At 33.5% G+C, this 16,636-nt stretch overlaps 1 protein-coding gene across 3 annotated transcripts in view; it reads left to right on the top strand.

Moving 5' to 3' along the window:
- LOC124362311 (cadherin-23) overlaps positions 1 to 16,636 on the top strand; it is a 148,051-nt gene that overhangs the window by 89,491 nt on the left and 41,924 nt on the right. For all 3 annotated transcript variants that reach the window (XR_006922453.1, XM_046816706.1, XM_046816705.1), the window contains exons 5-12: positions 3,009 to 3,227; positions 4,737 to 4,898; positions 6,754 to 6,883; positions 7,757 to 7,929; positions 9,527 to 9,724; positions 11,465 to 11,603; positions 13,362 to 13,489; positions 16,268 to 16,395. Coding sequence is in view for 2 of the 3 variants with exons in the window: in XM_046816706.1 (XP_046672662.1) it covers positions 3,009 to 3,227; positions 4,737 to 4,898; positions 6,754 to 6,883; positions 7,757 to 7,929; positions 9,527 to 9,724; positions 11,465 to 11,603; positions 13,362 to 13,489; positions 16,268 to 16,395 (1,277 nt within the window). In the remaining variant the exon portion in view is untranslated. The remainder of the gene's footprint in view (positions 1 to 3,008; positions 3,228 to 4,736; positions 4,899 to 6,753; positions 6,884 to 7,756; positions 7,930 to 9,526; positions 9,725 to 11,464; positions 11,604 to 13,361; positions 13,490 to 16,267; positions 16,396 to 16,636) is intronic.

Raw genomic sequence — 16,636 nt, 5'->3', positions numbered from 1 at the left:
TATTTCTTAGTTCAATTTCAGCTTTACTTGCACTAATCGCAACTTGCAACAAATCATAAAACTTATCAAAAGCATCAGACGCGTTTTCCGTTCCATACACTTGGTGCCCAGTCAGTTTGGTCGAGAACATCGTTAAGATATTTATAGTTGATGCGGTATTGTTTTACTTGTGCTATCAGCTGTTCGAGGACCGGGTGAGGAGGGGTGCCCCCCCTCAACCCACCCCCCACACGGCTGTCAGCGAGTGGTCGGTTATGTGAGCATGCTCTACCGCAGCACTGATCATTGTCTTGTCTTTGCAGGCAAGTTTAACATAAACATGATCAATGCATGTCTCAGAACGCTCTGCAATTCTTGTAGGCTCATTGATCATCGACTCAAATCCATGACTAGCCATCAACATTTCGTAATCGTCTACTGCACTACTATTGATTAGTAAATTAATGTTCATGTCACCAATTATACAAGCACTTCTTTTTAATTTTAGTTCATTTTCTAAAAATGTTTGTAGCTCAGATAAAAACGCAGGAATAGAATAATGTTGCAACCTGTATATAGCCATAAAAAACCAATTCATATGAATCAATTTTAAAACGGAGAACGATAAAACATCTGCTGTTTGAAAATAATTAGTAGTTGAAATAAAATTTACACTTTTAACAAACGAGTCATGAACATAGACAGCGACTCCACCAGCTCTATATTTATTATTACATTTTAAAAATAGGGTATAGCCATTAATTTGGTACAGATTCGCTTCGGAATCTTTAATCCATATCTCGGAAAGGAATATAAAAAACGGGTCGTCTTTTATAAGAAGATAGGTGTACTAGCAGGCTATCAAAGTTATGCCTCATGCTGCGAATATTTTGATGAATAACCATAAAAGTTCTATCGAAACAATTTTATCTCTTCAAAACTAGTATCATTAATTAAGTTCAATTTTTTTTTATTATTAATAAAATTTTGGACTGCCTTTAGAGAAAAATTAAACTAAAATATTACAATACATGTCACAAAAAATTCATAATTAATTTCATCAATTACACAGCAAATTAAAGTTATGGAATCAATAATTAAAATACATACTTACAATACAAGAATAGTACTAAAGCCTTTCAAGGTCAGCCTGGTTACATACTTGTATGACAGGTGCATTGTCCTCTTTTCTTAGGAAAAACTTTTCCTCCCCGGTGCCACACATACTTGTACCCTTTGTCCTTTTTCGCCTGACGAGCGAGCGCATACAACCTCCTCCTTGAAGGTGTCAGTGACTCGTTGAGGTAGATTGTGGAGTCCATAGCCATTCCAAGATGCCGCGTTGAGAGATCCCTCTTCTGATGCTTCCTCTTCTGGAGTTCCTCCTTGTCAAGCCGACGGACAAACTTCACAATGATGCCACGGGGTCCTCTGCGAGCCGCAATCATTCTTCTTCCCCAGACGGTGACAAGCGTCGATCATCGTGGCGTTGATGTCCATGTTAACCGCTTTCCCAACTTTAACCACGATGTCAACCACGTCGTCGACAGTCTCTGTAGGCTCCTCAGGGATGCCCTGGATCTCGATGCAGTTTCCTCCTGGAGTACATCTCTTGTTTCCTCTACGCGGGTCTCCAAAGCAGCAATCTCATTCCTCAACGCTTTATTCTCCGCCTCCAACTTCTCCATCCCTTCCCTATACTTCTTCATTTCATCCACCTGGCTCCTCAAAATAGCAGCAGTTTCGGCGAGCTTGGTGTCAAGGCTCTCATGTGATTTATTGAAGTCAGCAATTATTACTTTCTGGTCAGATTTTATTTCATTGATTGCCTGCATGACATCTTCAAGTGACAGTTTACCTTGCTCAGCCTGTACTTCCAGTCTCATACTGCGACGTCGGATTGCAGCACATGGGTTGCACCTCCAGGCGATGTCCTCATTAGTGAGAGTCTCGATATCCACTTTGCTCATGTTAACACAGTTTCCATGAAACAAACGCCCACAGTCAGCACACAACAACTTTAGGTGTTTACCGTGACGGCCTTCACACAAACGCCACAACTCGACATAATTAACAAATAAACAAACAAATTAATAAAAATATAGACAAATTGCGAAATTAAAACTCCACCAAGTGATCCACTAACTACGATAGTTAACGCACACACAACTCCAGTATCGCGAACTTAAAACCCTGCAAAGGGACACAGAGAGAGATAAGAGCTGAGCGATCCGCACTGCCTGAACTCTGAACCATCACAATTAACAAAGTAGTTTAAAGAAATCTTTACAAATTGATAAAAATAGAAAAGAAATACCAACATGTAGGCCTATATAGTTAGCTGACACTGATTTAAAATTAGTTTCATGTCTAATGATAGAAGACTGTCAAGCTGAAAAAACATTACCTGAGACAACAATAAAAAATTCATATCTTTACTCCTTTTGATACACAATTCTCCCCACCCATCAATTAAACCTCCACTAGCATGGTTGGTGATCCATTTGTTTCTTAGGATAAATTCTCTATCGATAAAAAAACCAGGTTGTGTGCTTATAGAATGCAACGGACTCTCGTTGACAACATTTTGTCTTTGAAAAATCATTTAGTGCGAATAGCTCCGTTGCTTGAAAAATACCTGAGTTTCCGTTTTGTTTAATATGCCTACTTTGTTAGAAACATTTTGAAGTCACACAAAAGTCTTGTCCACTGTACCTACAAAGAAATCCTGGGTAAGCTCATGAAGCAGACTGTTTTTTAGTGGAACCTTCTGTCATTAAGGAATTTTAAATACTGATTTGATTTTGGAGCTTGATTTTTATAACAAATGGAAAATATTTAACACAGGGTGATGATATCCGGCTTAGATTGTTTGGTTAAAAATATTACTAAGTTATCATTAGAAATATTACAAACTATTTTTGTTTTGACCTCCAATGACTTTTCTCAATGTCATACTTCCAGTATACATGAAAATGTTGGGTACAGTACATAAACACTGCTCTCTGTTGACTTGTGTACTGTTGTAGGTGCGTGACGAGTATGCTCTGGTGTTGACACTGACCGATGGACACCTGGGAGATGGAAACTTCATCACCCAAAGTCTACTGCTATTGGTGGAAGATGTCAACGACAACGAGCCCATCTTCAAGCCCTACCAGAGCTCACTGGTGGTCTTGGAGGACAGTGGGCCTGGAATTCTTACCACCGTTGAGGCCACTGATTCAGATGAAGGACCCTATGGCCAGGTATGCCTTCTGCAGGATATTCTATATTGATACAATTCCATCTACAAACTCTACCAAAGTATCCTGGATTTGTTATCTTGAATTTCTTACAAAAGCATATATCTATCTTTAAGTTGATGACTACAGATATTTTCGTTCATCATGGGGTCAAATATCTACGTTAGTTTTTGTTAGATCAGTAGATCTACAATATGAGCTATGCTTCTGATTAATCATTTAATTGGTTTTATTACATTTATTTACAAGACTCCTTCATCAGCCATCATAGTCAACAATCCCAGCCAAAAAATATTAGTGCTCCATTTGATATGTATGTTCTGTTAACAAAAATGTAGGGGTTTTTATTTTATAAATCAATCCCAAAGACTAACTTCATCATATTATTTATTTATAACTGACTAAACAAAGTCATGTGATCCTCATAATACATTTGTTTGTACATTTATTTTCCCATTTTTTCTTCTTGTCATTATTAATAAGACTACTGTAAAACTTCAAATTTTATGTGTTATTATCTGAAAATAAAAGTTTTTCTGGTGTAAAGAATCAAACCAATTGAGTTCTGAGGACCAGAAATCCTAATTTTAATAGTCCAAGCAGAAACCTTTGTAGGTGTACTTTGCATTATAACATGGGAATTATCCCCCCCGTTCTCAAGAATCAAGCTTTACTAGTCTTGAATGGTTTGCTCAATACAAATAATTAATCAGTCAGTAATGTATTAAATGCTTATTAAGGTCTAATAACACCTCACATACCATGCTTCAGGAATGTCTATTTCTCACCCTTCACATTTCCATTAATGTCACTTCTGAATGGTGGATGTTATTAAATACTTAAATGAAAAGACTTCTACTTATCTAAGCAATTCCTCCTCAGCTCCTCTCGGGTCTTAATCTTGAATGTTTTGTGATATAAAAAAAGCCAATGAATGTTACAGTGCTTATTTAGGCTTTTCCAATGACACCCAACATGACATGGTTATGAAAAACTGATAATTATTTCCTTCATTTCCACTAAACTGTTGTACACAAGCTGGCAGATAAAATTTTTGAATTTGTAACTATCCTTCAGACCCTGCTTCCCCTGGCTTGATTTTGCTGATAAGCAAACTCGAATGAGGTTTTAGGCCTAAGACAATGTATTAAATTTTGTTATATATCTTTAAATTCATTATTTCTTATGTTCTAATAATACAGTGATATGTGTATTGAAACTTTTCACTGATATGAAGCAAAAATATGTGAACAATTTTTGAAAGTCATGTCACGGTCCTGATCAAAATAGGTACAGTTGTTGCTGAATTTGACCTAAAATGTGTTCCTTTTTCACCTCCCTTTTCAAAATACCTCCTTCAGATAATAAGAAAGTTTTAAACAAAATGGCTATTACAGTAAAGGACAACATTAAAAATTTTTCAATTGTGTGAATGAACTCCATTTTAAAATAATTGTCTATTTCTTTTAGCAAATATACTTTGCAGGAGACTAAAAATAAACTTTGCAACAGGTTGTCTACAGTCTACAGGAGTTGGATGGAGAGACCGATTTGTTCTCTGTCTCAACTATCAATGGGAAAGGAGTGATTCGTTTAGTTGGTCGTTTAGATTACGAGAAGAAGTTTCTCTACCAACTGAGAGTACTTGCTACAGACAGATCCAACAACGAAAGGGTAGGTTTTACTCATAAATTCTCTAATCAATCTTAAACATTTTTAAATAAGTAAAATAATTCAGTTTTTCAATGATTGTAATGAAACACTTGCTGTATGAAGAAAGCTCTTTAGATGTTTCCCCTCTCGCCTTGTCAAGACCACTAAAAGCCGTTAAAAAAGCTTTGTAATCTACCAGACATTAATTTTTAGGCTTTTTCTTTTAAGTGGGTTTAAAACAGAAGCATTTACAAAGGACAATTTTGTTGACGTTTTTCAATCGTAGAATACTACTTCACAGTAGATGAAAAATTAAGAGCTTCAGACAAAATCTTACAAAAGTTAAAATAATCCACAATTTTTTAGATTACTATTTAAAGAATAACCTTTCAATAGTTTTTATAAAACAAGCTGTTCTAATAACTCAAATATCTATAATAAAAAAAATTTTCTTTCATCAAATTTTAAAATTGTAGCCATTTAAATACTTTTAAATCAAATGTTAAGAAAACTAATGATTTTACGAAGAGAGGTAGAGGTTATTGTTTCTTATGAACATTATATTGATACCTTGTTTTTTTCAAAGTACAATGAGACACAAAGTATCTACAGCTAACATAGCGCTAAACTAATGTAGCTCTATTGTTTTTCATCCAATTAAAAAAACAGGTCTTGTTATAATCCTTATAAAAATCATTATGTTTTATTCATCTCTTGATCTTTTCTTCAAAAACGATTAGTTTGAATTAAGTAGAAAATAACTAGCTTAACCTTCAAAATACAGTACAAATTTCAGTTGCATAGTTTTGCCTCAATAAAAAAGTGGCACACTAGCAATAAAAATGGAACAAAGGTGGTGATACAAGTCTTAAAGGTGGGGATCATATCCTGGCTGGATAACAAAGGGCCAAAATAATAATTCCTGATTTATAGTTACCAATAGGGTTTCAAAATGTTTTGATTCTTATCCAATTCTGACTGTTGGACCTTTGTACTTGATAAAGTAACATTGAGCACCTGTTGTTATTGTTATAACGCTCTGTTTATTCTTCAGTTTAATTAAGGATCCAGCTGCCTAAAGGTATGCTTTTCCATCCTTAGTTTGGTGGTCAGTAGAGTTACATAAACTACCATCTCCAGTTGTGTCTTCTGTCCAGGTGAGTTGAAGACACATAGGTTTTAAAATCTTACATCTATGCTAGTGGTGACAAGCTACTTACCTGCTCAAAAGTAGTGGGCCAGAACATAGGTACAATTTAATGTAAAGTTTTGAACTCATGAAGGGCCCTAGTGCTGCTTGCTAATTTAGCAGCATGAATAAAATCTAGACAATGTGCAATCTGCTCATGTTTGAATTAAGTGCCTAAGAAAAATATGGGATATAAGGGAATGGCATTTATATGTTTACTGTCTATTGGTTCACAAAGAATGCATGAATATTGTTACGATGCTGTATGTGGTGGTGGTGGCTTTATCAGACCCCGACTGGACCGCAACACATGAACGATTGTTTAGTATTTTTATAGTGAGTATTTTTATGCTTTAAATAGTACATGCATCACAAACGTGTCCATACATCGGGATAACTTTACTGACAATCATCGCCACTGATTTCCATTGATACATTAAATCAATATTATCATCAATAAAAATTACATTGTTTTGATCCTTACCATAAAGTTCTTCTTGTGAGTCTGTAGTAAAGCTAACAGTTACAATAGTCAAGTAGTATAGAGAGTATACAAGGTATCCATAAATGGACGAGAAAGCCAGAAAAATCTTCTATGATGTCACTTCAAGTACCAGAGTAATCCAGTAGTTGAATATATCAGTACATCATCCTCTAAACTGATTAACAACTGATTGATTCCCACAGATAAACACTGCAACTGCCGCAATCCTGGTGAAAGTACAAGATGTGGAGGATCAGCCACCAGAATTTGTTGTGGTTTCTCCAGTCACTCGAGTCAGTGAAGATGCTCCAGTTGGAACTTCTGTCCTTCAAGGTATTTATATTACATTTACAAAATAAAATTGTTTATTATGTAGTCCTGAACTACGGATCGACTAATAACAATAACAATGTACCTTCGTCATACAGTTCAAAATGTAATATTATCACTACTTTAGTATTGCCCTCAAAGAAGTCATGTTCTGATGTTGGTGTCGATAAATATTAAAAGCGTGGATTATCCATCTGGAGCCATCATAGTTTAAAATTGAAGGACAAAACTCAAATAATAAATATGTAATAACGAGAAACCCAAAATTAGAAAGATTTCACACATGAACATCCAGATGGATAATCCTTGTTTTTAATATTTATTGACACAGACACCAGAAGATGACTTATTAGAAGTCAAAACTATGGTAGTGTTATGACTACAGTTTGAACTGATTGACAAAGGTAAGTAATAACAATAACATAGTTAGTGTTATTAGTGTTAAAATTTATTTTTAATCTTGTTACTGGTGTTGTTTGGAATTCAAATAATACCAGAGTGTTTGTTAGTAATAGGCATTTTTAGTTTACTTTTTGATTAATTAATTATTGAAAATCATGTTTGTCTAATAAAGGATGCTGTTGTCTCATTAAACCTGAGTTTATCACCTCAAAAAAACTGAATTCAAATCCTGGTATGGGAACACCTTTTCCACACGCACAAAAATTGTCATCTTAGCCTAATTTGAAGTAATGTGACTAACAATTTCACGCTAGAGTGTCAACTATTCACAAAAAAGAGATACCAAAACCTAACTGGCTTAAAGTTCACAGTCACATTTTAATAGTAATGTCAACATTACTCTTTTCTCAGTGATAGGTAGTAGAGTAAATAATTAATGGGACACTTGCACCTGAAGTTTGTAATTATTTTCAGTGAGAGCAGTTGACGGAGATAGGGGTGTCAATAACCGGATACTCTACTCAGTTACTAAAGGCGGTGAGGGAGTTTTTGACATCGATGCACACTCAGGCTTTCTCTATACTACAACGAAGCTGGACAGAGAATCCACAACAAATAGCAATGGCGCTTATATTATTGAAATCATGGTAAGTATAAAGAGTATCTAATACTGAGCTCACGTGTCCAAAAGTTGCCAAATGTCATATATTATTAGATGAGGTCAGGTTAGGTTTTTTTGTATTTGATCATTTAGCATAGAATTTGGTTGTCTCAGAAACTATACATATTTCTTATCAGTTTTAAATTCTATGGCCAGAATCATCAGAATCATACCTTAATTTCCAATTAAAAATAAGGAGGAATGTAAAGTTCTATAGATTGCATTTCTAATTAGATTCTACTTATTCACATTTGAAATGGTATGAATACACTTTATAGTAGCAATATGTCAAGGGATTCTCTCCCATTAATCTATCAACTTCTGGATTTGATATCCAGACGATGTTGAAATGAAGTGTGAGAATATATTTTAGTTTATCCAGGGTTGCTTTGGATTTTTAAAGAGCTCCAATTACGTAAATATTGGAAATTATTAGATCTAGTTAATTGCCAAATAGTTTGTAAATGTATGAAATTATAGATTTCTTCCTTTCATACTCGTAATTACTAGTCTCAGAGGTGCTTATGGACATCTCAGTATTCAGATAAAGCTTTGTGTTAATGCTACTAAGACAACTTCTTTTTCTGAAATGTTTACAATACTTCACAATAAAAAAGGTCTATCCATCTTTATACAACAAAATTTGAATGCCTAAGCCAGGAGAATTAGCAAGCTCAGCGTAGTTGAATTGATCTATGAAATGAACAGGATTGTGTCTTGTTTATTACTATTGTGTAGAGTGGAATCTATACTGTTATCTCTGTGTGTGTTTTACCCAATCATGTAAAAACTAATGGACTGATTGGACTGAAATTTTATATGGCCATCCTTAGAGTCTCTGTTTATCATATAGGCATATTCCTATTTAAAAAATATAATCCCACTGGGCTACGCCCCACTGGTCTCTATAGTTACGAAAAATCCCATCTTGGTCTCTAAAGTTGCATTTACAGCAAACAAATGTTACTAATTGAAAGAGCCTGTTAAATGTAATCAATTATTCTGTGTAAATATTGTTTTATGACAGCACAACCATTAGTTTATTTAATTTAACTAATATTTTCAATTTGTTTAGATTTATAGTCTTAACAACATACAGTAAGCTTGATAGTAACAACACCTTTTATTTCAACCTTTTCTGTAACTGCTGTTGAGCACAGATTAATAAAATATACAGATAAGAAAATTAAAAGTTATAGTAAAAATATATTTTTAATTGTACGTTTTAGCAAATATTAAGTGTGCAGTGCTTGGTCAGTACTGTAATGCAGATATCAAAAACAAATTTACTATATAACTTTTACTATAAATTTAGACTGTTATAAAACCCATCTTATTTGTCTTCTGACAGAATTTGGTTTCTGAAACCTGTGTACATTTTCTTGTTTAGGGAAACAAGGCGAAACCAACTATGGCACAAATAAATACTAAGACTCAATATGCAAACCAGAAGTGGTTATACAGCCTATGAAACTGGGTGTGAAGCCACAAGTAACTACTAGTATTTAATAAAATAATATGGCAAAAAAATTTAAATAAAATAAAATTTACAAATGAACCATAGAGTATGGTGACTGTTACAGGCTCAAGAGGAGTCAAGAGCTGTGTATCCCGCACCTTCAGTGCGGACTGAAGTTACCATTATATTAATGGATGTTAACGACGAGACTCCGACTTTTAGAAGTAAAATGTATGCTTGTGAAGTGAATGAAAATGCTCCTGCCAATACACCATTAACGTTTCTGGGACATGTTGTCCCACAAGTCTATGATTTCGATCAGGTAAGTGTTGTTGATGTCTGTAAATGTGTGCAATATTATGGGATATTACTATTTAATAGAAATAAATTTTCACAAAATTCATACTGGTCTTATTTTACAAGACACCATGAGAATTTTAGGCTTTTTAATATACAGCTAAATATTGAAAATTACATAGAAGTCATAGGAAGCTAAATTATATGAATAGAAAACTTTAATGAACATTGTCTTTTGGTAATTTGATAGCAACATGCTTTACTTTGAAAGTTCAACATTTTACTGAGATAAAATTAAAATCATAATTATGTTTCAGCTAGGTCTTGTAGCAAACTCAAAGAGATGGTAATTCAACTTTCTCTAATGGGTAGAGAAATGGGTAGGTGGATAAATACTGTAGATGGGCCAACCCAATCTCACCAACGTGCGACTCGTATTTAGGTCCCCTACAACAAAATTGGTCAAATTATTTTATGCTATGCCTTTAAAATTTTGAAAGAAATCTTTGAAATTATGAGGGTCTTAAGCTAAGCTTGTTAACACCTTGGCAGCTGTTGCTTGTGCCCAATAATTGCAAAGTATGGATGACATAGAAAACATAGTAGTTAATCAAATTTTCTGAATTATAACTAGTGAAAAAATCATCCACTCCACATTTTATTATATTACAACATGGAGAAATAATATACTTATGTAGACAAAACATTTTTAGTGTTGTGTGATAAGTGATAATTTTGTACATATTGAACGAAATGGGTTTTTGATGTAACCTAACACATTATGACAAATAAACTTAAACTGCCTGAAATAACAATGTTAGTTGCATTCACATTTTCAGAAAGTAAAGTTAGAGCTCTATAAAAAATTAAAAAGTTAAGAATAAAAAAATTCAAATATCTTTATTACCGTCAAAAGTAATATCTATTGCATTGCAAAAGTAAGGGATACTATTAATTTTGACAAGTTCACCACAGTTTTCTCCATGCAGACATACAAATATGTACATTCACTCACCAATATTTATTTGTTTATTTACTCCCAGGCTCAGCTTTGAAGTCAAGTTAGCCAATTGGGCAGTCTCACAGTCATATGCCAGAAACTTGCAGACATTATAATTTCTTTGAATTGAAACTATCACTAATCAATTACCTCAAACTATATAATGGAGTGCAGATCAGAATTAGAATACAAAATATTATTTTATCCACGTTATGCAAGCAGAAAGCCTAAACCGGTTAACACAATAAAAACGTATATAGTTGAACATGACTGTATGTTTTTAACAATATTTAATACATTTTTTATACAACATTTTTATATACTTCTTTTGAGATGGACTGTGCCACTGAGATGAGACCGGTTGTAAATATGAAGATTACAAAATTCTGTATACACATAACTGACACCTACACTACTTTAAAATATTGCAGTAATTACTCATAATCGAAGCTAAGTAATCAACAACATTTAATTTTATGAGGAAAAAAAAACAATTCTATATGATAGAATTTGTTAACAAAGATACCAGTTATTAATTAAAATCGGTGTTGGCTTACCATCCAAATAACAAGAGCAATGAACAACGTGCTTGCTCATAATGTAAGCAATTATAATATTTAGCTCACAAAATTCTGGGAGCTTTGAGCCCCATGAGCTGCTCCTTATACTCTTATGAAAGATTTGATAAATAGAAATTTATACACTATATGTTGTGAATTAAATGTTTGATATGACTGTGAGTCCACTTCAAATAAGTTTTTTTAGGGTAACAATGGAACTTTTGATATGCTGATAGAAGATGATGAAGGAATTTTTGAAGTAACTCCTCGTCAAGGTATCAACGAAGCTTCGTTTTTAATCAGAGTCAAGGATTCATCAAGGATCGACTTCGAGAAAATGTCTGGTAAGGAACTTCCATAAAAATTGAAACAAATGATTTTCTAATAAGGTTCAAACAAAATATCATGATCAACTGAGTCGCAAGCTTTACTAAAATTAATAGACAAATCAGATACTTTTTATATTTTTGTTCTTGTTTGAATAAACCTCACTCATGAGCTCAGCTGTCGCATATTCGGTGCTTGCGTCCTTTCAGAATCCGAACTACTGTTAGCAAAAATTATTCCCTTTTTTAAAGATTGACACAATTAATTATCACTCTTTTTATTGATGGAAATATACTGTTTTTGAAACTACTGTTAATTAATGGTAGGGCTTTAGATATTGTTAACTGTCTTTGTTTTACACACTTTAAACAAAAATAATCCAAACCAGATAATTTCTTATTTTGGATTTATATATCAATGTTCTCTACTTCTTCACTTTCTACTGGACTTTAAAATATAGAATTCCTTTGGCTACAGATTAATGTTGAGATTCTATTGGCAAGAAGAAGATTAGGTGCAAAGTTCACAAAACACATGTTTAAGTTATTGGCCATAGCTGTGGGCTATATAAGCTCAGCTATTTCAGATCCATTCTCCAACAATATTCTGTCGATGGTTTTACTATCCTGAGTACCCCTAATATTATTGACTAAATGCCACCAAAAGTCTATTTCCAAAACTTTTTAGCAACTCTACATAATACTGTACTGATTTGTTCTAGATATGATTTCTGCAGTAAGTTTCTTTTTATAATCATTATGATAATTTTTAAAAGTAATATCGTAAGGTCTTTTTTGGTCATGTATAAAGTTTATTTTTTATTTCTACACAGTTCACTAGCTGATAAGTCACCCTAGGACTATTTATTCTTACATTATCAATGTTTTTCATAAACTGTGTAATTTGGCTATAAATGAGATGAGAACTAGGCTGTCATCATGCATGAATTGCGTGTCACCATGCATGCTGTTGCTCATGCATTTTGTTTATTTTTCAGCACAGCTGTTAAGAAACTCATTTTGTTTGGCATCTTATTGAGTAAACTATTCAACTGAAAATAAACTCTTAAAGAACAACTCCAATACTTAAAAAAATTAAAAATAGTTTTACTCTCGTGCCCATTAAGGTACAAATAAATTTATTATACCATGCTTGTAGTTAATTGAATATTTATTTAAAAATTCATTTCATTACGGTAAGAATGTGTGATACTATCCATTCATCATGAATACGTTATTCTTAAAACTGACAGAGGAAGTGATTAGGTTTTGCAATTTTGAGGTTATGTTGGAAGGTAGATTTTTATATTACATTATCATTGACTTTAAAGTTTTGCCCCATAGAATTTTTTTCATATTTGTAATCAAAATATGAAATTTGGGTAAAATATTGGTATCAGCTTTCAGTAATCTTTTATTAAAGTTTCAACTCTTTAACTTGACATTCGTGTCATTAACATCAAATTTGCTTATTAGTATATTACAGTAAGTTCAGTTTAGTATAGGAAAATGTTTTAACATTTCCAAAAGTTCTTAAGCAGTTATCGCAGCAATACAAGGACAAGAAATTGAGTTCACCAAGCTACTTTTTCATCCCAATATTGTCCTGATTTATCATCCTTTAATTTCACTTATTTGGTCCACTGAACAAGGTGATATTCGGAGATAAACTACAAATCTATAAGAATTATACAAATCTGAGGAAAATTGGTTTCAACACTGAGTAGACTTCTTTGCAGTTAAAAACTATGTAATTGTATTGTTTCCATGTTCCAGTGATAAACTTCACCCTAGTTGCCAAGGAAACTGTTGAAGAAAGCCCCAAGTCAAGCAGAGTGCCTGTTACTGTGTTTATTCGAGACATGAATGATAATTTTCCAGAATTCACAAAACCAATCTACGAGGTAAGAATTTAACCTTTGAAAGGAGATATCACTAGGGTGAAAAAGTCTTTGCATAAAAATGTCTTACTACATTATGTTTATTATAAGATCTACTCCACTTTGGGGATTTACCATAATATTGTAAATGTTTTCATACAGTAATAAATGTAAAAAAAACATAAATGATATTAGTTAATTCTTTGATTTAAATTTCTATATTTAATACAAATTTATTGAAAAATGTGTTTGTGTTCTCTTGAACGATTCCATAGCCTTAGTTTTCAATATTAAAAAAAACACACACAAATGAATAGCTGAATGTTAGGTTAGCTGTGTTGTAGATCAAGAATTTGTAAAGTGAACGTTAGTTGATTTATTGAGCTACGTACATTACAATCTCCTGGAAAGGGGCCGTTCAAGTATTACGTAAGCACTATGGGGGGGCGGGGGGGGTCTTTGCTTTGCTTATTTTGGATGACATGGGGGGTAGGGGAGTCTAGATGATGATTACGTCATCGGTAGTTATTTTCTTTTTTACACGAATGGCAACCCACACATTGTCTTTGCTTGAAAACGAAACGCATTTTCGGGGATTCCCGCAAGTAATACATACGTTTAGTGAACAGTGCACGGTAATTCCCCTACGTTTCGACCATTAGCTAAAACTGACCAAGGACTATTAAAACCAGTGGTAATCATGACGGTTGATGGAGGGCCAGATGAAAATCCGCGTTATCAAAAAGTCATAGGGTTTGCTATACAACACTTTAAGCGACATGATCTCGATGCATTGTTTTTAGCTACCAATGCTACCGGAAGAAGTGCGTATAACAGAGTAGAGCGCAGAATGGCTCCTCTTAGTCGGGAACTGGCTGGTTTAATATTGCCTCATGACCATTTTGGGTCTCATTTGGATGAACGTGGCGTTACAATTGATGAACATTTAGAAAGATCTAATTTCGAATTCGCAGGAAATGTATTAGCTGAAGTATGGAGTTCAATGGAAATTTATGGCTATAATGTTAATGGAAAATATGTTGGGGCAGGTTAACAAGATCTTCCTGATTTTCCAGACATTAAATGGTATTCAGAACATGTGCGTGAAAGCCAATACTTGCTCCAAATTGTAAAATGTAGAAATACAGAATGCTGTCGTCCAAGAAGTGGCCTATTTAGATTACTAGACAACAAGTTTATTCTACCACCTGTAAAAGTAAAACAAACAGTTGATGACTTGGTTTTAGATGAAGGAGGGCAATTTCTTAATCTTCCAGTCAATTTAGCTCTACGCTTAAGTGCTTCACTCAAAGATTTCCTGCAAATGCCATACGATTATTTTTGTCCGACGGTACAATTGAGGCTATCAAGTCAAACATGCAAAACGTGTGGTCTTTATCATGCTTCCGTCAAGTCACTAAATCGTCACATCGAAAAGATCCATAAGAAAGTAAACACGCACACTGATAGGAAAGTTAGACCTGTAAGAGTCGCTGCTCGTCGTGCTAATGAACTGATGTGCATTATTCAAAATTTAGAGCCCCATGATGTTGAATGGCTCGATGAGAATGACGTAGACATTCCAAAATCGGATGAAAGCGAGCAGACTCACAACACTGAGCAGCAATCGAAGCAATCCAATGTCATCGAAAACTTAGAATCATGGATTCGGGTTTCATGGACTGAAGACTGTTAATTTGAATTTAATATATGTACCAAAAATTTAAAATAAAGTTTGTTATGTTAGTAAGATATAATATTTTTGTCCTTTACTCTATGTTGAATACCGTTTCAGTAAAATATAATCTCTATCCTAAATCTATTTTCTTATTTTTCAAATTATAATTATAACGTTATAAAATTAAAAAAACAATACATTAATTGACAAATGTTTACGTAAGCATGGGGGGAGGGGGTAAGAGCTTTGCTTACTTTTGCTGACAAGGGGGATGGGGGGGTAAATAATTGCAATAAATCTGCTTACGTAATACTTGAACGGCCCCAAATCTGTTGTCTGATTTTAGTAGTGTTTTGATTTCCTGTCTTAAGGGATACCTTTTACTAAGTTAGTTACAGTAATATAACAACAAATCATCTGGTTACCAGTACTTTGTTAAGTGGTGGTAAATTAAATTGGTGTGCAAAGACTCTTTGTGATGTAGTTCTTGATATGCTTAGATCTCTTTATTAAGAGTTACAAAAATATTACATTTTAAGACCTGTATCTGACTTTTCTTCAGATGAAAGCATTAACCAACGTATGAGATATCAAATTAAAATAGGCAAATGAAGCAAAAGTAATGTGCTATGCAAAAGTTATAAAACACAATATGTAAGTTGTATGTCAAGTTCATATAAATCACCACCAAAAAATACACAGCTAAAACTACAATAGATATAATAAAAATGCTCCACAGCATGTTTCCATGTTATTGTTCACTAGAAAGCAACTGGGCAAATGCCCATGGAAATGGTTAAAAGTGAAAAATATGTTTCTAAGGTAAGGTGAAAGAGAAATGCCATTTATTGTCATACAATATTCTTCTAAGCGATATTCTTGAACTTTCCTGTGATAAAGTGATGTTTTATTTGGATTTTTTTGTTCTGTTTAATTTATTAGGCTTCCTTGCCATAATTTTAATATGTATATGTAGGAAAAAGGTCCTAAATTTCTCCAGATGGTTGTCTAACTGACTGGTCCACTAATTTTATATGTAAAGATAACCAACCAGATTACATCAAACTTAGAAGGAGTGTAAAAGTTTGTGTTGCTATAATGTGTTATTAAATTGTTTATGACAGGTGTGGCTGCCAGAGAACTCCAGAGTGGGTACAGTGGTGGTCAAAGTGCAGGCTCATGATCCTGACTCTGGTGATTTGGGTACCAAAGGGATAAGATATACCAACCTTGGAGGAAGTGTAGCAGACTTGTAAGTATTTTACTGAAAAATACATGACTGAAAGATATTTTCTTACAAGATGTGATAATAATTTCAAGAATTGTTTCCAGTGATATTCTTCACTAGTTATTTAAATACCTTAAAACTGTTCAGTTACTAAAGTTTGTTTTATTAAAAATATAATGTAATACATGTTTAACAATAGTTTCTGTAGACATAAATACTACTGAAGAAATTGAAGTCTTACACATTTTATGTACTGGCATATAAT

The sequence above is a fragment of the Homalodisca vitripennis genome, chromosome 5 (assembly GCF_021130785.1).
Source record: "Homalodisca vitripennis isolate AUS2020 chromosome 5, UT_GWSS_2.1, whole genome shotgun sequence".
Taxonomy (NCBI): Eukaryota; Metazoa; Arthropoda; class Insecta; order Hemiptera; family Cicadellidae; genus Homalodisca; species Homalodisca vitripennis.
Note: the sequence above shows the minus strand (reverse complement) of the source record. Positions and strands in the feature narration are given on the sequence as shown.